The sequence below is a fragment of the Rhynchophorus ferrugineus genome, unplaced genomic scaffold (genome assembly GCF_030347505.1).
Source record: "Rhynchophorus ferrugineus isolate W39M unplaced genomic scaffold, kcgeb_rfMv2 rfM4, whole genome shotgun sequence".
Classification (NCBI taxonomy): domain Eukaryota; kingdom Metazoa; phylum Arthropoda; class Insecta; order Coleoptera; family Curculionidae; genus Rhynchophorus; species Rhynchophorus ferrugineus.
This window is the reverse complement of record NW_027472583.1, coordinates 8,600,024-8,621,301: the sequence shown is the minus strand read 5'-3', so window position 1 is coordinate 8,621,301 and position 21,278 is coordinate 8,600,024. Positions and strand designations below refer to the sequence as shown.

The 21,278-nt window shown below is 32.9% G+C and overlaps 3 protein-coding genes and 1 pseudogene across 4 annotated transcripts; 1 reads left to right on the top strand and 3 right to left on the bottom strand.

Annotated features, from left to right (window-relative positions):
- Positions 1–6,110: 6,110 nt before the first annotated feature.
- On the bottom strand, positions 6,111–16,072 carry BBS4 (Bardet-Biedl syndrome 4). The gene is made up of 10 exons (XM_076401809.1): positions 15,934–16,072; positions 15,697–15,863; positions 15,534–15,646; positions 15,385–15,479; positions 15,173–15,335; positions 14,965–15,118; positions 14,651–14,773; positions 14,419–14,590; positions 11,384–11,580; positions 6,111–6,409 (listed from the first exon to the last, which is right to left on the bottom strand). Exons 1-10 carry the CDS (start codon positions 15,977–15,979, stop codon positions 6,251–6,253), a joined length of 1,389 nt encoding a protein of 462 aa, XP_076257924.1. The 5' UTR covers positions 15,980–16,072; the 3' UTR covers positions 6,111–6,250.
- LOC143195680 (uncharacterized) lies at positions 11,595–14,077 on the bottom strand (annotated as a pseudogene).
- Slc35f5 (solute carrier family 35, member F5) lies at positions 16,045–18,286 on the top strand. Of its 2 annotated transcripts, none has more exons than XM_076401811.1 (7): positions 16,045–16,366; positions 16,420–16,890; positions 16,936–17,118; positions 17,172–17,325; positions 17,382–17,541; positions 17,594–17,839; positions 17,894–18,286. In XM_076401811.1, exons 1-7 carry the CDS (start codon positions 16,262–16,264, stop codon positions 17,952–17,954), a joined length of 1,380 nt encoding a protein of 459 aa, XP_076257926.1. In that variant the 5' UTR covers positions 16,045–16,261; the 3' UTR covers positions 17,955–18,286. The 2 variants fall into 2 exon arrangements, with proteins under 2 accessions (XP_076257926.1, XP_076257925.1); XM_076401810.1 differs by having other exon boundaries at positions 16,047–16,366; positions 17,888–18,286.
- A 1,416-nt stretch (positions 18,287–19,702) lies between these two features.
- On the bottom strand, positions 19,703–20,705 carry LOC143194987 (C-type lectin mosGCTL-7). The gene is made up of 4 exons (XM_076401818.1): positions 20,534–20,705; positions 20,423–20,473; positions 20,202–20,372; positions 19,703–19,963 (listed from the first exon to the last, which is right to left on the bottom strand). Exons 1-4 carry the CDS (start codon positions 20,565–20,567, stop codon positions 19,728–19,730), a joined length of 492 nt encoding a protein of 163 aa, XP_076257933.1. The 5' UTR covers positions 20,568–20,705; the 3' UTR covers positions 19,703–19,727.
- Between the last annotated feature and the right edge of the window lie 573 nt (positions 20,706–21,278).

Here is a 21,278-nt window from a genome sequence, read left to right as displayed (position 1 = left end):
ATTTTTTAAAGCAATTCTTAAACTCAAAAAAATATGAATAGTTCATAAGTGATATGAAAGTAGAGCAAATAAAATACGCAATGCATTTTAAAATAGATGGAATAGAACTGGATCCTCGCCTGGAACGAACATCATGTTATTCTAGACGAAATTCGATAGAGGTGGTGTAACGAAGAACGTCTGCTTTTGATCCTTCGAATAAAATATGTCAGAAAAAGTTCCAATCCTATTTTAGACGGTTCGAATCCGACAAAAAGGGTGGATATAATAATATTCCATTGATAGCTTGCTGTGTAACAATCATTTTTCTATAGCACGTCTTAGGCTGGTGACATTTTTTATCTAATTAATTTCAAATAGTAAATGTAGAAGAAGTACATGTACATAATATATATTCATTCTAAAAATTGTAACCAGGTGTACAGAAAGCAAGACACCGTTTTCCTATCAAGAAGTTTCCGACTCTTATTTCAAAATAGATAGGTTATGTAAAAAAATCCAAAGATATCTATAGGATTATATTTATAGGATTAAGCTGATTATATATATGTATATATATATATATATATATATATATATATATATATATATATATAATATGCTTTTTAGTTAGTCTTAACCCTCAAAAGATGCGTGTATAAATTTGGCAGCTGTCGGACATTAGTTTGTGAATTATAGTATTTTGAGTGAAACAACTTTTGTAACTGGGAAAAAATGGATAAAAAGGAATTTCGCGTGCCGATAAAATATTGCTTTTTGAAGGGAAAAAATTTGGCCTGATGCCGAGTCTCCGGACACTGCCCCAGGAAAATCAACCATCAACTATTGGTATGCTAAGTTTAGACGTGGTGAAATGAGCGCCGAAGACTGTGAACGCAGTGGACGCTCAAAAGAAGTTGTTACCGACGAAAACATTTAAAAAATCCGCAAAATGATTCTTAATGACCCTAAATTGAAAGTGAATGAAACAGCAGACACTCTAAAGATATCAACTGAACGTGTACATCATATCTTTACTTCCTTGAAACCTTAAGTACATTACAAATTATACTCCCGTATAATTTGTAATGTACTTAAGGTTTCAATTTTTCATTTTTCTCTTCCTTCATTCCAAATACCAGCAGGCGCTATTTGCTTGCTTCTCTCTCTTTCATATATTTTTATATGCGCTCTTCCTGCTCTTCTGTTGCTTATTACATTACTCCCTTTTTATCACCTTACTCATATGACAGCTCATATCATGTTTTATTCTTAAAAAAAAATTACTCAGAATAAGAAATTATCTCTCCATGATGTCTCTCAAATTTACTATGTTAGTATTTTTACAATCCTGTATTATTTGTTAATACAACGATCCTATCCAACTAAATGTATGTAGTTAGTTGCTAAGTTGACTATTTCATATTATTGCATCGCATAAGAAAACTATTATGATTATTAAAATGGAAATAACATATATAATAGTATTACATCAGACTACGTATGTATTTAGAGGGACTCATTGGTCCTTAAATAGTGCCTAAGGAAATGACACTTTATTCAACCAAATGCGTTGGTACTTGCTTGTCTGTATTCTGCTTTAGATTTATCGAAGAATTGTAGAGATTTCTTCAGTGAAGTAAAATCTTCCCTTATAGCTTAGTAACAATGTCCTGATTTCTTGACAATGACAATTAAAAACCAAAAGGTGTTTCGGTAGTATTTGAGTACATCCACAATACTTTTTATAGTTCTGGGCCATTTACAAGAATTTGGATACTAAAAAAAGCCACTTATGAATTAGCAATAAATCCATATTTTATTCGAAAAAAAATATTTGCCTAACATATCTTTATATAGATATTTTAGTAGATTGGTATATTTTCAATACTTCTTCAAGAATATATCGATACTTATAGCAGTATATCAACATACTTTGTGGTTGATTTAACCTATAAAATTAAGATACAGGTACATATTTGTAATGTTTTTAAATGTTTAGAGTATTTAAAACTATTTTTAATATTAGGGATATCAGTATTTTTTGGAAAAATATTCAATAAAACAAAAACCGTCCAATGAAACAGCCAATGCAAGACATAGACGTCATTTTTAGCTTAATATCTTAGTTGATAATAAAGAGATTAAAAGTCAGCAAACGTTCTAAATCAAAAATAAAATTTAATTCAGCAATATTGCGACGTGTTGACGTCATAAATTATGATGATGTATATTGGGTATTGGGAAAAATAAGAAAAAAATCGCCTTTACTTTTCGCCCAACCCATTATAAACAATAATTTTACTTGTCAAATATTTTGTTCTAATCCGCAAAACTTGATACTTATATTTTTTAACGCTACGATATCAATAATTGACATAAACATCTAAGAAACTACCACAAAAAATAAATCCAATTCTGGAGATCCGAATCTATTTAGGAAATATATATTTCTTCAGGAATACATGGTTTTCACTAGAGCTGAAATCCGATCGGTCTTGAAAAACAAGTTAACGAAACAAATAATGTCTAGCCTACTAAAGGGAATTGTATCTTAGGACTGAAAGAAAATAACAATTTGTATACGAGTAAGGAAATTAAGGGGGTGGCTTAGGAAATATTTAATGAGCTTTAAAATGATTCCATTCCACTTTTTTAACAAACAATTCTCGTAACGACGGAAAATAACTTTAAAAGAAACTTAATGAAATAAAAGTAGAATATTAAAATCGGATTTTTAAGTTAATGTGAAAGTATTATCCCAAAAGTAGAATCGGAGAGTCGGAGGTAAAAAGCTGACAGATTTATTCTATTTGAAATTAAGACATCTTAGATTATATTTTTTTCTAGTTTTGTGTATAATTTTAAGGAGAGCTTGTTGTTATGACATTAGTTTTTAGCAATTAAGCTAAATATTATTGGTTAAAATGCAAGAACATAATAAGAGTGTTGTTTTTTTTTTGTTTATGATAAAAAAAATCTCAAATAAAACAATTTCCTTTAGAGCAGAAACAGTTTTTAAAAGTAAACAGTTATAAACTGCATCAAACCTTTTATGATCTCCTACATCAAGCTTCCGAACAGGAACGTTTATTCTTTGCATTTCAGACCGACCAGATGATTATAGAGTGAAATGAAGAATCACTTAACCAAGAAGTAATTAATAATTTTAATTTTAATGGTAAGTCTTTGATTAAAATCTACATCATTAATTGAATTGAAAAACATAATATAGTCTATCCGAAGTTGCTGTGAACATACGTCATCAAAATGTTTAATGTATTGCCTGCCACAATTTGTAAATTCGTTTTAGAATCAGACCAAATTTTCCTTCTCATTTTATTCTAGTTAAAAAGAGATACTATGCTGTCTGATACGTTCGAACACGTAAACGAACCAGCCTGCCAAATTCTTCAAAACAATAGTGATAAGAGGTTATAGACTGGCAAACGTTGTTTTAATGCTTTGCTTGTTTTAATACATTTCAAATCGCTGCTTATTATTAATCTGATTAAATATGCCGAAGCCAGTCAGAATAGATTGCCTCTCTAATTAGTTACTTCGAAGCCATAAAATTCGTTAGAGATCTAAGCATTTTTACTGTTAAATATTACTCTAAGCTTTTGATCGGGTTTGGCATTTGAGATTAATCTGTAAGATAAGCAAATTGTTACCGCGTAACTATTGTCAGTTGCTGGAGTCATATTTATTCGGAAGAAAATTTATAGTATCGCACGAAATGGCGTTCTCGACATTTAAAAATATCTCTGCTGGAGTTCCACAAGGTAGCGTCTTAGGACCTCTCCTGTATCTGCTCTACACTGCTGACATTCCAACAACAAAAGAAACACTTCTTGGAACCTTTGCTGACAACACAGTTATTATGGAAAAAGATATATCTCTGCCTAAGGCAATAGAAAAAGTGCAAGTGGCAGTCAACAAAATCTACAAATGGACGGAAGATTGGAAAATTCAACTTAATAGCTCCAAATCTGTCCACGTTAATTTTGCATTAAGGCAAAACAATAAAAACTTAATTATTTCACTCAGTGGATGCCCGATTCCTCAAGCAGAATCAGCAAAATACCTTGGAATCCATCTTGACGGTAGATTAAACTGGAAGCATCACGTTAGACAAAAAGCAAAACACACTAGAACCAAAATAAAACAACTATACTGGTTAGTCGGAAGATACTCTCAACTTGATCTAAAATCAAAGAGGCTGATCTATAATACAATTATAAAGCCAATTTGGACCTATGAGGTGCAAACATGGGGTTGCACTAAAAATTAAAATCAGTTAGTCATATGGCGCTGTCAAAACAAGGTTCTTCGATTGATTACCAATGCCTATCGCTATGTAACCAATGAAGAACTGCACGATGACCTGAAAATCAAATGGATTTGCGAAGTTGTGCAGGATTTCGCCTTGAAACACGAAAGAAGATTACTAAATCATACTAACGTGGAAGCAATTCAACGGCTGCACAGCGCGCGGGATGTCAGGAGATTGAAACGAACAAAACCATACGAACTTGTGTGAACATTTAGTGTGTACTATTAGTGTAAACTATAGCTATAAATTAATAATTAATAAATAATTATAATTTTATAATTGAGGAATACATACTGATGTATTTTCTCGCACTTGTCTTGCTTGTTAATTAATCCAAGTACATAGGAAAAGTAGTAATAAATTAATTGTAAATTAAGATTTACTAAGCGTATCTAATAAAGATGTTATAAAAAAATATTACTTTGCTGTAGTTTTTATTGAAAATATTTTGACCAAGTTGCAGCTGCACTGAATATTAGTATGGACACGATCATTGAAATTTCTCAAAAGTTTAAAAACATAATCTTGGATTCACCGAAAAGAAACCGTCCTCATACGAAGAGGATAACGAATCAAGATCAGCTTGATGTTAGCACTATCAGAGATCAAATATATCATATGTACAAAAACAGTGAGCAGTTTTTTCAATATAAACATAATTTAATTCAATTATTTCAGAAAAAACTGTTCGGTCTGAAAAGTATTGAAGAAGTCTAATTGGACTTCCAAATATTGCTTTTAAAAGAATACAATTTTTAAGGGCATATAATGAAATCAAAAAACTTATTATTTCAATTTGTGTATTTAGATGAAACATGGGCATTTCAGAATGGGGCCGATGGCAAGATGATAATAAAAATAGTATTAAGACAACCAAACAAAACTGATGGAAAAAGATAAACGTTGGAATCACAATTGACTAAGTTTTATTAGTATCTTCGGTTTGGATGTCTTCGAAAGACTTGACAAGGAAACGCACAATCGAAGGAAACAAGAACTAAATGTTAAAAGCTAAATATGCTCTCAAATGAAACTAAAACATATTACTTGTATATACAATTGTTAATTAGGTGGATTAGGCTTCCATAGGGATGCAACTACATAAAAAACTCGCCTCGAACTCTACCTCATGGGTGGTGTGGAAAGAGTTAAATGTAAATAGAATAAAACAACGCTAACCTATAAATTATTGTAGCTGTAGATAAATTAACTCTAGTTTATATTATTCGATAATATATGCAGTACATGTATTATAATATTGAAATTAACTAGAATTATTAAACTAGAAAATTTAAACTAGAATTTTGTTATATGTCAAAGCCAACTTGAACTAAAACTCAGAAATTTAGATGACGTATGTTCACACCAAGTTTGGATAGACTATATGTGTATATCCATAGATCATCTCCATTCGAAATCGAAAATACAACTACAAGTTAAAACAGGAATGAGCAGTTTTCCAGTCCATATTAGAATCGGAAGTAAATAGAAATATAATGTTTTTTTAGTTTGAACGATTTAAATGAGGTCACTTTAATTGACAATATACGACATGGAAGATCTGGAAGTATCAAAAACCCAGCTCAAAGGTCAGACAAAAGCTCTGACAGCTTAGCAGTTGATGAATCAATTGTTTCCAAGACATTTATATATTATACTAGCAGACTGTTATGGTTTTTAGAGTTAGAGTTTATATTTCCAAAAAAATCTTAGTAATCTACACTGTATTTATAATTTAGAAACAAATAATTTTTTAGAATCTTTCTATCCTTTATTAACATCATTATAAGTCAAAAACACATAACTGGTAAACGAACATTAAAATATAAAACAAAATAGCTTCCAGCATTTCTCAAATGTATAACTAATTCTGCTAAAGTTTTTATCGCTGAAAAAAAAACAATCCATATTATAGTAATATATTCTAAAAGTTATTTAAACTTCGTCCTCATCTAGGGATTTTCCACTGGACTCCCCAGAAACATTGTTATCAGACTGCGTATGCGTCATGTTATCTTCTAAATTATTCACCACCGGGGTCTGCGATGGGTTCTGGTCACATGCCAACCGGATATTCTCCACCAATTTGGCGACCTGAAATTAATATGTTATATAACTAACATAGGAAAGAATATTTTTTGTATTAATACAAAAATAATGTAAAAATAAATAGCATCGTGGTTAGTTCGAATATTTCCAGTCCCTTTAATATTTTATTTCAGACATCTTTGGGTCGGACCTTGGATATAACGTCGAGGACAAAACAATTTTTTTTTATCCTAATATATAGCTTTAAAATGATATATCCCTAGTAGTAACAGGTCTACCGGAAAGTTATTACAGCTTTTTTTTCGGAACTATATAAGTTTCAAGAAAATTAAAAATTACATTTATTCAAACTATTGGCCATTTGATTCTATAAATATTTCCCATCTTTCAGGCTTATAGATGCCATCCCAAAAAAACTGTTCTTACTTTAGCAAAACCATTCATCAAGTAATTTCCTAACTTCTTCCGAATTGGTGATTGAGCTTTGAAAGCGCATTGATATGAGAAATTGATAGTCAGACGGAGCAAGGTCTGGAGACAACCCATCCCATCCAAGTGCCAATTCTGGACGTCTTTCGACCAATGCATGGTTCAAATTGATAATTTGTTGTCTGTAGGGATAACTATTAATTGTTTCAGCAGGTTTCAATACCAGAGTGGGGTTTCACCAAACACAAAGCATTGTCTTGCGACCAAAACTATTTGTCCTTGGAATCGATCAACATCGATCAAATCGGTCAAAACATATTAAAATACATGTAAACTATCTCAAGAACTAACACTCACTAACATTTTCAAAATGCATTTAATTGAATCTAATTCTCATTAAGTTTAATTCAACAAAGTATTAATAAGAATATATGAATAAGGAAGGTATTTATAGTCATTAAATTAACTGTTGATTTTCGAAAACTTAGGTCTATAAAGTAAGTAAATAATCAAAATAATGAATACAAGATTCAAAGTATAAAACGTCATATAGTCACAGATCTTATTGCATTAATCATTAAACATCTTAATATTCATCAAGACTTTAAAGTGTTTACAAATATACTGTTAATAATTCATAATTTCTTCTATTTGTTCTATGTGTTCCTAAACTCCTACATATTTCCAATACTTCATTTATGTATTCATATAGCCTCATCTACAGACCTCAATAAACACTACTGTTGTAATATATGATGACGATACAGCGGTTTTATCATCACACGATGATCCCACATCAGCCACAAGAAACCTCCAACTTCATCTAAACAAAGGCGAATTGTGGTATTTTTAACCCCTTGATGGTATTGATCTGTGGGGTACTACTAGCAAATCTAACATAGATATCCTTCGGAGGTTCCAGAATAAAGTGTTGCGAGTCATCGTCGATGCCACAAATTACGTCTAAATTACGACAAACTAATTCAGCGCGATATCCTTTTAGAACGGATAACGAGTGTGATTCAAAGTGTTAGAGTCAAACACAAACTACCATACGAACTGATTAATAGACACATAAAGTGAGATATAATAATCTCTAGAATAAGTTAGAATAGTCTTTAGATGTTATAAGTTAGAATAGTATCTAGAATAAGATTATAAGTTTGTATGGTAGATCACTTAGTGAAGCGATCTTGAACATTTCAGTAAAGTTATATTGTATAACGGAATTCATAAAATAATAGGTATTGCCCACGGGCAGATAGTTGCAGTTATAAGAGATTAATTTTTAAAGATGTATTTATATAGTCCTTATCTTTTAAATGTTTAAATGAAATTGCATTGTTCTTTGCATTTGCATTTGCAGATGGTGCTCATCTTTAGTTTGTATTCTTTGGCTTTCATTTATCTATTGCTTCCTACACTGTCCTACGTGTCCCAATTGAAATTCTATATATTCTCTATTTTATAGCAATATTAATTTTAACTCCTAATGATCAAATTAACATATTTATTACCTCCAATATTCGGTTAGTCTTTTCTTAAGAAATGTATTTACAAGATGTGATCTACATGGACTAGCTGGAGAATGGCAAAACTGTCACAGGGGTATACTGTGCCGAATTATTGGGCCGATTAGATGCCGAATTGCACAACGCACCGACTCGAACCTCCGCATTCGCCACGGCCAAATTGGTTGAATTGAGCTACGAACTGCTGCCCGTCCACCGTACTCTCCAGATTTGACCCCGTGTGACTTCTTTTGGTTCCCGAACTTGAAAAAGGCACTCGCCGGGTAGAAATATGAGTCGCATGAGGAAGTCATCGCCGCCACCGAGGCCCACTTTGCGAAGAGAGAGACTATGTTGAGAAAGAAATCGCGACAATTTCCCAAAATTTTTGTTTTTCTTTTGTAGGCTAAATACTTATCGGACCACCCTCGTAAATTAGACAGACATCAGAAAAAAGCCGTAGTGAATTCAATCACCCGAAGGATTGAAACGATGCAGTTTAATGCCTACTAATTTCAAAACTTATAACGAATTATAAACAAAACCTTCCTAAACCAAATACATAGCAAATTTCACCAATACTTTTGGGCATTTCGTCGAATCCAAACTGGCCTCCGGTCAGTTCCCGCGCTAGAAACAAACTTTACGGGAAAACAACGGAAAATCGGCCACCGCTAAAACGCCATTAAACGCAATCTAAAATTGCCGACATCGGGTGAATTATCCAGAGATTAGACTATAATGGGTCGTTGTTAAAGGTTTTTGATGGCTCGCTTTGTCGCTAAACGTAAATAGGATTTCACTTAATTCAATCCCGAACACGCCATGGCACAATTGAGTTTAAAAATAATTAAACTCAATAAATAAATCCTTGTAGTTTCGGATTTTGCCTGATTTTGAAATTCTTCAAAACATTAGTGATAATAATTATTGGCTACAAACCGGTAATGCAAAGTTAATGCGACAACATTGCGATGTGCTCACGTCATATATTTTGAGGACGTGCATTGATATATTACCGGATAGACTATATGTGCCATTATTTTCGATATAAACCATATTTTCGTAACTGTAGTAGAGCTTCTGAAATATTTGGTCGAAAAACAAAACTAATGTTTTTATTAATTACATCGTACATTAGATATGCTTAGTACAATCCTAATCTACAAATTAGTTTATTACTACTGTTGTAGTACTGTTCTGTTGTACTTGCATTAATAGACAAGCACATATGTCAATTGGCCTGACACATAGATGGCGCTACTAGAATTAAATCCATATGTTTTTTAGCCTAAAGTGTTAGCCCTAACCCTTAAAAGATGCGTGTATAAATTTGACAGCTGTCGGACCATTAGCTTGTGAATTCTAATATTTTGAGTAAAGCAAACTTTGTTATTGGGGAAAAAATGGATAAAAAGGATTTTCGCGTTTCGCGTGTTGTGGATAAAATATTGCTTTTTGAAGGGAAAAAATACAGTTGAAGCAAAAACTTGGCTTGATGCTGAGTTTCTGGACACTGCCCCAGGAAAATCAACCAACGCAGTGGACGTCCTCTCTCTGACGTCCTCTCTCCCTTTATCTTTCTTTCCTTATATTCCCGTCCTCTCTCTCTCTCTTTCTACTTTTCTCTCTCTTTTTTTCTCTTGATACCTTTCTCTCTCTTTTTTTGCCTTTCTCTCTATTTCTTCATTTCTGTCTCTTTACCTGAACTCTATACCTGAATTTCGTAGGTCCATGTAGGTTTTAGTGTCTGCTTATATAGCAACAACTTATTATATATGGATAATTTAGATTTTCTTCCAAATAATCAATACATTTTTTGTATTTTAATTCCAGTTCGTTTTTTTCTTTTTTTTTTTTGATGTGCCCCTTCCAACAAAGTATTCTCAAGGTATTTAGCATTGTTACCATATAGGATAATAGTATTATTATTTTAAATTTAAATATTTATTTGTTCCAGGTGGTGTACAATGTTTGCTGAAATAAAAATCACGATGATATTTTATATCTTAAATTAAAAAAATTGTTCGTATACCTAAAAAGACTACTGGCAAAATTTATTTCAAATTTCAAATGTCTAAAAATAATTTGAAAGAATTTTAGTTAGTAATCGTATATTCTACTAATTAAAATTACTTATTCAAATAATTTAAAAAGTAGCTTGTGAAAATTATTGGCTTCAATCTTTCGCCCAAACTCCCCAAAACGTTCAATCATTTATTAAAATGTATATGAACAAATTCGGTTTGAGGGATTATTATAACTTTTTGGGTACCATCTAAATGTAAGAATTTGAGAAAAATGAAATTGTGGAAATAAATAAAGAGGGACCCTCCGTCTGTCTGTATGAGAGAAAGAAAGACAGAAAGAAAAATAAAGAGTCAGAAAGAGAGATATAGCCGGTCAGAAAAGACATAGAGAGAAATGGAGAAAGAAATATTGAAGGACAGAAAGAGAGAGAGAGAGAGAGAGAGAGAGAGAACGGAGAGAAAAGTGCAACGTTATATTTCGTAATAATACTTTTTATGAAAATTTAATAAAATGGCATTGGCAACTCTGGATATAACAAATATCGGATTTCAAAATAAAAATATATTACACCTATACGAGTATTACAAAACAACCAAAACAGTGTTATCCATCCATATGAGTACATCGACAACATGTACGGTCAAATAAAAATACCGATTCAGATAAAAATAAAAGGAAGCAAATAGAAAAATTAAAAATCGCCGAAGGAAATTGCGCCAAAGAATCAGGAAGACGACAGAAAGCAAACGGAAATTCCCACTCGTTCGGTCCGTATATTTTTAGCCGTGAAAAAAGAACAAAAACAAATAAAAAATAAAAATATATTTGCACACCGATTCAGATTATGCCGCTAGCGGACTGATTGATAATACCATCTGCCTCTCGACCTGCAAAAGGGGACAATTATTCCTGTTTGCGGCTTTATTAATAACACGACACTACAAAAATAAATTAATAATTTGCGATGACGCAAAAATCTCTTCTCGTCTCAATTAAGCGACGACGCCGCCGATAAACTGATAACGAAGGCGAGGAAGAATGTTTTTACCTCGTCAGCCACGTTCTCCCCCGAGTCCACCAGCTGCCGGAACGTTGTCATGTAGCGGTCGGCGGTTTCCGACTGTCCGAGGAGTTTGCTCATTAGGGCGGCGTTGGCCATGAACGCCGTATTGTTCGGGCTCAGTGTGCAGGCGTGAGTCATTGCCTTAAGGGCGTTCTCGACGTCCTTCAAGTAGAACAGGGTATCTGGAAAAGCGTGTTTAGGTAAGCAGGGGTCTGTACATGCGAATTTCTCCAAGGCGTAATGCAAAGAAACCTCTTAAGTCTAAATACTCTCCCGTAATTGCTATTACAATTTTTATAGTTTGGAAACAGCCAGTGTGCCAGTGGTAGATATAGACACAAATCTCTCCATTTCTCTTCCATCTCCCCTCTGTCTCTCCTTCTTTAATATCTCTCTCTCTTTCTCCCTCTCTCTTTCTATACCTTTCTCTCTCGATTTTTCTCCCACTATCTTTCTCTCTATCTTTCTTTCTTTTTCTCTCTATATTTATCTCTCTATCTCTATCTCTCCTTCTCTCTATCTTTCTCTTTCTCTCTCGTACTCTCTTTCTCTCTCGTACTCTCTCTCGTACTCTCTCTCTTTGTCTCTGGTACTCTCTCTCTCTTTCTCTCTCGTACTCTTTCTCTCTTTCTCTCTCGTACTCTCTCTCTTTCTCTCTCGTACTCTCTCTCTCTTTCTCTCTCGTACTCTCTCTCTCTTTCTCTCTCGTACTCTCTCTCTCTCTTTCTCTCTCGTACTCTCTCTCTCTCTTTCTCTCTCGTATTCTCTCTCTCTCTCTTTCTCTCTCGTACTCTCTCTTTCTCTCTCGTACTCTCTCTCTCTCTCTTTCTCTCTCGTTCTCTCTCGTACTCTCTCTTTCTCTCTCGTTCTCTCTCGTACTCTCTCTTTCTCTCTCGTACTCTCTCTTTCTCTCTCGTACTCTCTCTCTCTTTCTCTCTTGTACTCTCTCTCTCTTTCTCTCTCGTACTCTCTCTCTCTCTTTCTCTCTCGTACTCTCTCTCTCTTTCTCTCTCGTACTCTCTCTCTCTTTCTCTCTCGTACTCTCTCTCTCTTTCTCTCTCGTACTCTCTCTCTCTTTCTCTCTCGTACTCTCTCTCTCTTTCTCTCTCGTACTCTCTCTCTCTTTCTCTCTCGTACTCTCTCTCTTTCTCTCTCGTACTCTCTCTCTCTTTCTCTCTCGTACTCTCTCTCTCTTTCTCTCTCGTACTCTCTCTCTCTTTCTCTCTCGTACTCTCTCTCTCTTTCTCTCTCGTACTCTCTCTCTCTTTCTCTCTCGTACTCTCTCTCTCTTTCTCTCTCGTACTCTCTCTCTCTTTCTCTCTCGTACTCTGTCTCTCTTTCTCTCTCGTACTCTCTCTCTCTTTCTCTCTCGTACTCTCTCTCTCTCTTTCTCTCTCGTACTCTCTCTTTCTCTCTCGTACTCTCTCTCTCTCTTTCTCTCTCGTACTCTCTCTTTCTCTCTCGTATTCTCTCTTTCTCTCTCGTTCTCTCTCGTACTCTCTCTTTCTCTCTCGTACTCTCTCTTTCTCTCTCGTACTCTCTCTTTCTCTCTCGTACTCTCTCTTTCTCTCTCGTACTCTCTCTTTCTCTCTCGTACTCTCTCTTTCTCTCTCGTACTCTCTCTTTCTCTCTCGTACTCTCTTTTTCTCTCTCGTACTCTCTTTTTCTCTCTCGTACTCCCTTTTTCTCTCTCGTACTCTCTTTTTCTCTCTCGTACTCTCTCTTTTTCCCTCTCGTGCTCTCGATTTCTTTTTCTCGTACTCTCTATTTCTCTTTCTCGTACTCTCTATTTCTCTTTCTCGTACTCTCTATTTCTCTTTATCGTACTCTCTATTTCTCTTTCTCGTACTCTCTATTTCTCTTTCTCGTACTCTCTATTTCTCTTTCTTGTACTCTCTCTTTCTTTTTCTCGTACTCTCTCATTTTCCTCTTTTCTCACTCTCTTTCTATCTTTTCCCCTTTTTTCTCTCTCTTTTTCTCTCTTTCCCCTTTCTCTCTCTCTTTTTCTGTCTTTCCCTTTTTTTCTGTATTTCTCTCTCTTTATCTTTCTGTATGCCTTTACCTCTCTCTTTATCTGACGTTCTCTCTCCCTTTATCTTTCTTTCCTTATACTCCCGTCCTCTCTCTCTCTTTCTACTTTTCTCTCTTCATCTCACTTTATATATCTCTCTCTTTTTTCGCCTTTCTGCATTTCAATCTCTTTATGTCTCTCTCTTTCTTACTGTGTGTCTCACTTTCTTTCTGTTCCTCTCTATCTCTCTTTCTGTCTTTCTATCTATCTTACTACCTCGCTCTTTCTGTCTTTCTATCGCCCTCTTTTTACACTCTTATCTCTCTCTTCTCTCTATATCTCCCTCCCTCTCTTCGTCTTAATTTTTTACTACAAGCTCATTTATCACAAATTCTTACATTTAAATGATCACCAAAAGGTTTTAATAATACTTCCAGTGTATAATGCTTTGGAGAAAAAATTATTTTAATTTTTTATATTTTTTAAAGTGAATATATTCATATAAATATCAAATACTAATACATGGTAAAAGTACCACCCTGATAGGAGATGTTTTGGTACTTTTCTGGTAAAACCGCAATTCCGCCACTATAGAACTTGAAATGGAGAAATGAAGCAATGAAATGGAGAATGAAAAGGAGCAAACTAATTTGTATAATGTCGTTCATTTAAGAGCTCATCGCCATAAACACCATACAATTCCATAAAGAGCCCGTTCGAATGCAAAAAAAACAAAATATGACAAAAATAACTTTCTGGATATTAATCTCAATTTCCAAAGCGCAATAACTGTTGACTGTATGAATGGTTGACTCTTTTATATTCAAAGTATTCTACAGAATGTTCTATTCTTATGTAACATGTAGGGCTTGACTGAATAAGTATTACCAGAAATATATAACATTAAAGTCATCTGTTTAAAAAACCGAAATTACTTTACCCAACCTTATATTATAGATAATTTTTGGTGGACTAAACTACAAACAAATACGGACGGACCACCACTTACAGGCAAGAATTGCAAAGCACTCCGCAACATCAGGTCGCAGGTTTACGGAGGCACATGCAAAATTGAAGGCCGATGCTGGTTGTTGAGTGGCTAGGTACACTATGGCGAGATTAAAGATGATTTTCCAATTCAGAGGAGATATCCACAAAGCCCTTTTTAGGCAGCTTATGGCCTTTAAATCAAGATATTAAAAGTTAAAACAATCTTTCACGCATTTTACCGCTTCTTTTACCGCTACTAGTTTTTGTTTGGCATAGAAACAAATCCCTATGTTATTCCACAAAGCAACGGACTCTGGTTCGTGCAAGACGGCAATTTTGAACTTGGTAAGAGCCACTTCGTACTCTTCGTGTCTCTAAAACAATTCCTTCAAAAGCTCATATGAACTGTTTAATCCTTATACATAAGAATTAAGCTTCCGCATTTTTATGCCCGTAAAACTGGGATGGTAATATTGATGATTGACTTGTAATCACTTATTTTATAAATTAACAAACAAATTATTACAAAACATCAACAAACAGGAACAAAAATTAAATAACATACCATAGTGATGCAACCAATACCCAACAAAGCTTTGGCATATGCCGGATCTAACGCCAATGCTTGACTGAGACGTTCAAAAGCATATTGAGCTTGGCCCGCCTTGAGAAAAAGCAACCCGGATTCCGTCAACATATTTACACTATCTGGACAACATCTACAAAAATAATTCCTTGGCGTTGGACAGTTTAAACAACAATGCACAGCTTACTCTGTGGCAGCATTTGATACAGCCAGAGCCGATTTTAAATCGTGTTCGCTTCCTAATATTTTAATTAATAATGCATATGCCTGTTCTTGTTTACCCATTTTAACAGATTTATGAGCATACTCTTTAGCCTTTTCCACATGTCCCAACTTGAAACAGCACTGAGCTATAAGAGATCATTAAAACAATAAAATAGCATAACACATTTCGCATACCAATAAAATAACACAACTTCCAATCTGATGTCTTTAACAGTGACTCAGCTTCCATATACGCATTCAACGCCAAGCGATATCTACGCATATCATACCTAAAACGTCTTATTCGATTGTCTAATAATGATAAATGCAACTACATAACTCACAAGCATTTTGCAATCTCCTTCATAATAACAACGCTCTTTGGATTCAATTTTAAACACTTTTGAAATGTCTCCAAGGCATCTTGAATCTTACCCTCTTCTTTCAATATTATGCCCTAACAATAGAATATTTGTTTATAACATACCATTAATTTGTTTCACAAACCTGTTTATAAAAGGCGTATTCGTTTTTTCCGTTGCTTCTATTGAGCTCTGAAGCAATTAATTTTTTACAAAATTCTGTTTCACCGCGAATATGTTGTAAATGAATTAACCAGTTCAGTTTTTCTATAGGAATTGGTTCGCAAACTTCAATAGCATCTTTAGGTTTTTCTAAATCAAGAAAATCGCATGTATAGGACTTGTAAATGTATAAAATTTATCTATATTTAAATGTACATACCGAATTGTTTAGCTGAAGACAAGTGGCTTTTCCCGTTTGATAACATTGTTAAGAACAAATATTAAGTGTTTGTATTCAAACTAGTTCGTATCTAAGCAACTCACAATACACGCCTATTCGTGATGGATAGCCCTAGGTAGTTTATGTACTTCCATTAATCCGGCGAATTTGTAGGTTACCTAAATTTTTTGTATTTACTTTTTTTAGCGAGTATGGGCACGTAAATCCCCAGATTTTTTTACATTTAGCTTCATTATGCCCATATCAGGCATTATTTATGATTTGGCCACCCACACTTCCTATATATAATGTCGTGTAAATATTAAGCATGGATTCGCTTAATATATTGACGAAGAACCAAAGAATTATTTTGGGCTTGGTAATTTTACTTTTAGTAGATATAATTTGGATATCGTCTTCAGAACTCACCGCTGTAAGTATATGATCAGCTGTTAATGTTAATCATCACTAACAAACCACTTTTAGTACACATATATTCATGAAACCTTTCAAAAACCATTTTTTTGTACTTATATCAAAACTTCCATGTTCGCCATATATTTGTTAGGCTTCATATTGTGGCCTCCATGGAAAGATAGTTACTGTTCAAGGCCTTCGGATTATATCTTCCTGGAAACCGATCCAGAAGATGAAAGCAACTTTGAGGAAACCGCAGAGGCCAGACTCAGTAATCCCACTTATGTGCCAGTAAAAACCCCAGATAGAGAATATATAGACAGGAGTTCTGAGACTGAAAGTGATGACTCCTCTTTGAGGTCAGTAAGATTTAATAAAATGGCTGAAGTCAGGCATATGTCTGAAGCCGAAGCTAAAGATGCTTTATTGGCCAGATTATCATATCAAGCTTCACTAAGAGCTAGTGAATCAATTAAAAAAGCTTCTGTTAAACTACCTATATATGAAGTTGCAAAAGTTGCCTTTTTATTTTGTTTTCTGGTAAGTTGTATAATGCTTTGTAGTGTTACATTAGGCCTGTTTTAGATTTTTTCAGCTACTTACATGTATCAGCTAGCTTTACTTAGATCAAATAGGAGTTGGTTGAATATATTTTTTTCTACATCAAGTATATTTACCTTGTTTTTATCAGGAATGTATCCAGCAAGTCATACTGATAAATTTACTATTTCAAAACTAGTTGCAGTTATATTAAGTGTAATGAGTATGGTAAGGAATTTAATTGGATACATTGGTTACATATTTTCAAGTCTGATTTTTAGATACTTATTAATATTGGTGACATAAAATTTGATGAACAGGCACCTGTTGGAGCAGCACTCTCTCTATTAAGTGCCTTTTTCTCTTCAACATATGTAGTTTTTCTTAAAAGAGTCATAGAAAATGATGAAAAAATGGACATACCATTATTTCTGGGTAAATTAAACTCAAAATAGTTATTGCGTCATTAAGAGTTACACAGGAACATTTAGGTTTTGTAGGTTTGTTCATTTTTATTTTCCTATGGCCAATATTCCTTTTTCTCCATTTTTCTAAATTGGAAACCTTTGAGTGGCCTACCAGAGAGCAAATGATTTTTTTAATTCTTAGTACATTTATGGAAACAGTTATTCCAGAAGCATTATGGTTGTGGTAAGTAACAGTAAAAAGATATAGGAAAGTAGATTAAAATAAAGTATTTTAGGAGTCGCCTTCTTACATCCTCATTGGTTGCCATCATGGCAAAAACTATGATTATTCCAATGACAATGATAACAGATGCCATAGTAAAAAATATGAATTTCTCTTATGTATTTTATATAGGCCTGATTCCAATGACGATTGCATTTTTTATGATAATAATATATCTGTATTTTGATAACTGGGACCCATTATATGGTGTCCTTTGTGTACTATATGTGAAGCTATTTCGCAAGGCTACATCTTTGCAGTAAGTTTCCAAAGTGTTAATTGCAAAACGCTCGTTAATATACAACAGTTCCAGGTTAAAGGAATCGACATCTGAACAGTTGGAAGCTCTCATAGGAATAAACAATATAGAGTAATCCTAAAGGTATAAAACTAGTCAAAACTTAAATGTGATCCGAATCTATAAAATAAAATTTAAAAATTGTTAGCTGTTAAGATGTTAGTATATGTTTTGTTTACGTATTAACTATATCTGCTAATCATTCCAAAGAATTATCAAATAATGTATTATATTTTCCCCGTATTCCTATTTTATTCAATAACAGGAAATATTGTTATCTACCATGAGTTTTTGCGTTTTGCAATGACAATCTTACTGAAATATGTACATAAAACTTGTGCTCCTTTTTTAAGACAATTCTGAGTATTTGTAAATTTTATTTTTTCATCAATAAAAAATATACTGGGGTTTTCATGTTCATTAATTCAATCACTTAACGCTATTTTATTATTTATTTAAAATTAGGATTAAACGATAGTTTTTGAGAATAGAAAATCTAGTTAACCATGCAAAACAAATTATTTTTTAATAGTCAATGCAAACTTTTATCTATCATGTCATTTTATATAGAAAAAAATTCAGGTGAAGTGTTTGTAAATTGACTTATTAAATATTATCCTAAATTATTATTCTAAAATCCAACGAACAAGTATAATTAGAAATTAAGAAATTGTCTATTTTCCTTCCACGATTCTCAAGGTCTAATTGTACTTACTGTATTAAATTGTTTGTATACTTTTGAATTAGGGTCGTATTATGGTCTACATTTTTTTTTCTTATTTTCAATGTTCAAACCTTTAGAGATAGAGCTTTAGCACCCGGCTACCTGAAGTTAGGTTCCTTATGGAAAATTGACTTATTCTTAAGATATTTGTAAAAATCGATATTTTTATATTTAGTTGGTCATTATTTCAAGCCAGTTCTTGCAGTTTAAATCTAACATCTAAGTAGACGTAATGACGATGCGATCTAAATACAGTTAGAATATAAAATATTTTGTGTTCATTTTAATTGTTGAAAATAAAACGGATAGATGCTGGTGGTTAAACATGACAACACACGGTTTGAACGCTCTGAAATACAAGAATATAATACTAGAGAGAAAAAATATACTGGGGTTTTCATGTTCATTAATTCAACCACTTAGCGCTATTTTATTTTTTATTTAAAACTAGGATTAAACGATAGTTTTTGAGAATAGAAAATCTAGTTAACCATGCAAGACAAATTATTTTTTAATAGTCAATGCAAACTTTTATCTATCATGTCATTTTATATAAAAAAAAATTCAGGTGAATAGTGTTTGTAAATTGACTTATTAAATATTATCCTAACTTATTATTCTAAAATCCAACGAACAAGTATAACTAGAAATTAAGAAATTGTCTATTTTCCTTCCACGATTCTCAAGGTCTAATTGTACTTACTGTATTAAATTGTTTGTATACTTTTGAATTAGGGTCGTATTATGGTCTACATTTTTTTTTCTTATTTTCAATGTTCAAACCTTTAGAGATAGAGCTTTAGCACCCGGCTACCTGAAGTTAGATTCCTTATGGAAAACTGACTTATTCTTAAGATATTTGTAAAAATCGATATTTTTATATTTAGTTGGTCATTATTTCAAACCAGTTCTTGCAGTTTAAATCTAACATCTAAGTAGACGTAATGACGATGTGATCTAAATACAGTTAGATTATAAAATATTTTGTGTTCATTTTAATTGTTGAAAATAAAACGGATAGATGCTGGTGGTTAAACATGACAACACACGGTTTAAACGCTCTAAAATACAAGAATATAATACTAGAGTAAATACTAGAATGTTTTCAACAAAATTTATTCTTATTTAAGTCTGCTTATATGGATTATATTGACAGACATACTGAAGTTCGGCATAACAATTTTGAACAGACCATCCAATACCATTCTCCTTTTCCAGCCATGAGATACAGTGTTCATCTACATCCAGTTTCGGTTCTTCAGGTAACCAGTTGGTATAAACAGCCTTCTTTCCGCCAGTAATCCAATAGTATTGTTTGATGTCAGGTTCAGGCAGGTTTGTACCAGACAGCCAATATCCCTCTATATGGTAAAGGTGGTTAAAGATAATTACATAATTAATTAAAATAAAAAGTTGTTCCATAAAATATTGCGCTACTAGGTTCGATGCTTTTTCTCGCCTCTCTAGAAATTCATGTTTCACGAGTTTTATCAAAAGTATATTAGCTTATATAACTATAAAACGAAGTTTTATTAAATAATGAGTTCTTAAAACAAAGTTATTATCAAACAATAAATCTTATTGAACAATTTATTGTACCTTGAGTAAGAGATTCCCTTAGGGAATAATCCAAACGTTCCTGCTGTTCTTTATTCAGCACTGTTGCCAGTTCCATGTCGGCTTCCAAACAACTAATAATAGCTTTAAAAAAGTTGACCTTTTCATCCGATACTATATATTCAAGTTCAGAGGCACTGCTTTCCATGGCGTCTTTTAAAGAACTCTTTATTTCTGTACAACAACATATTTATTCAACTTACCAGATTTGTTTTGACGGTTTGTTAAGTTTTTACATAACGTTATAGAACACACTAAAATATAAATCAATGAAATATATCATTTTTTACTTACAAGTTTACACGTTTACTTACAAGAAAATATGAAAATAAACACTTTTAAACTCATGTTGGCTAGTTGCCTTTTAAATTTCGAGCCTGATATGAGACACCATCACAAAATAGGTCTTAAATATGCTTCAAAAAATGTTAGAAGCGCAATTCATCTTTCTTGGGATCAGAAGTTCAATCCTATGAGGCATAGTTGATCTTTAATCTAAATCCACGTCTTACATCTTATAAATTTACGATCCTACAGGGTATTAAAACTTTATTATTTTAATCGATGTACTGTCGAATCGCGATTATTTGAAATCCGCGGAAGTCATAAATTTCAATATTAGACCACACGAAACCTGCAATATAGGTGTGCAATGGAATTTAATCTCTTGCAACTATTTAAGAACTAGATATTTATATACAAAAAACGATAACAGTAGACTCTGTTTTAATATTTTTAATGGAATTAAACCGTTTAAAAATTATGTAAATCTTTATATTAGGTGTCAGACCTATTAAGGTTAATGTTAATCATTTGAGTTATTAAACAATAATATATAATATAAAGAAAATTTCTATAAGGAGATTTGAAGTGAAAACATTCCACTTTCACTGATCAGAAGAACATTTTAGAAAGAGTTCCCGTACATTAAATATGACATCTGTATATTATTTTGCTATATATTTTTGTCTAGATATTGTCCAGCATTTTTAAGTATTCAAAGTCAATTAAGTCAAGTCTTTTTATACTGTCTTAAGAGACGTACTTTATACGCCTTTT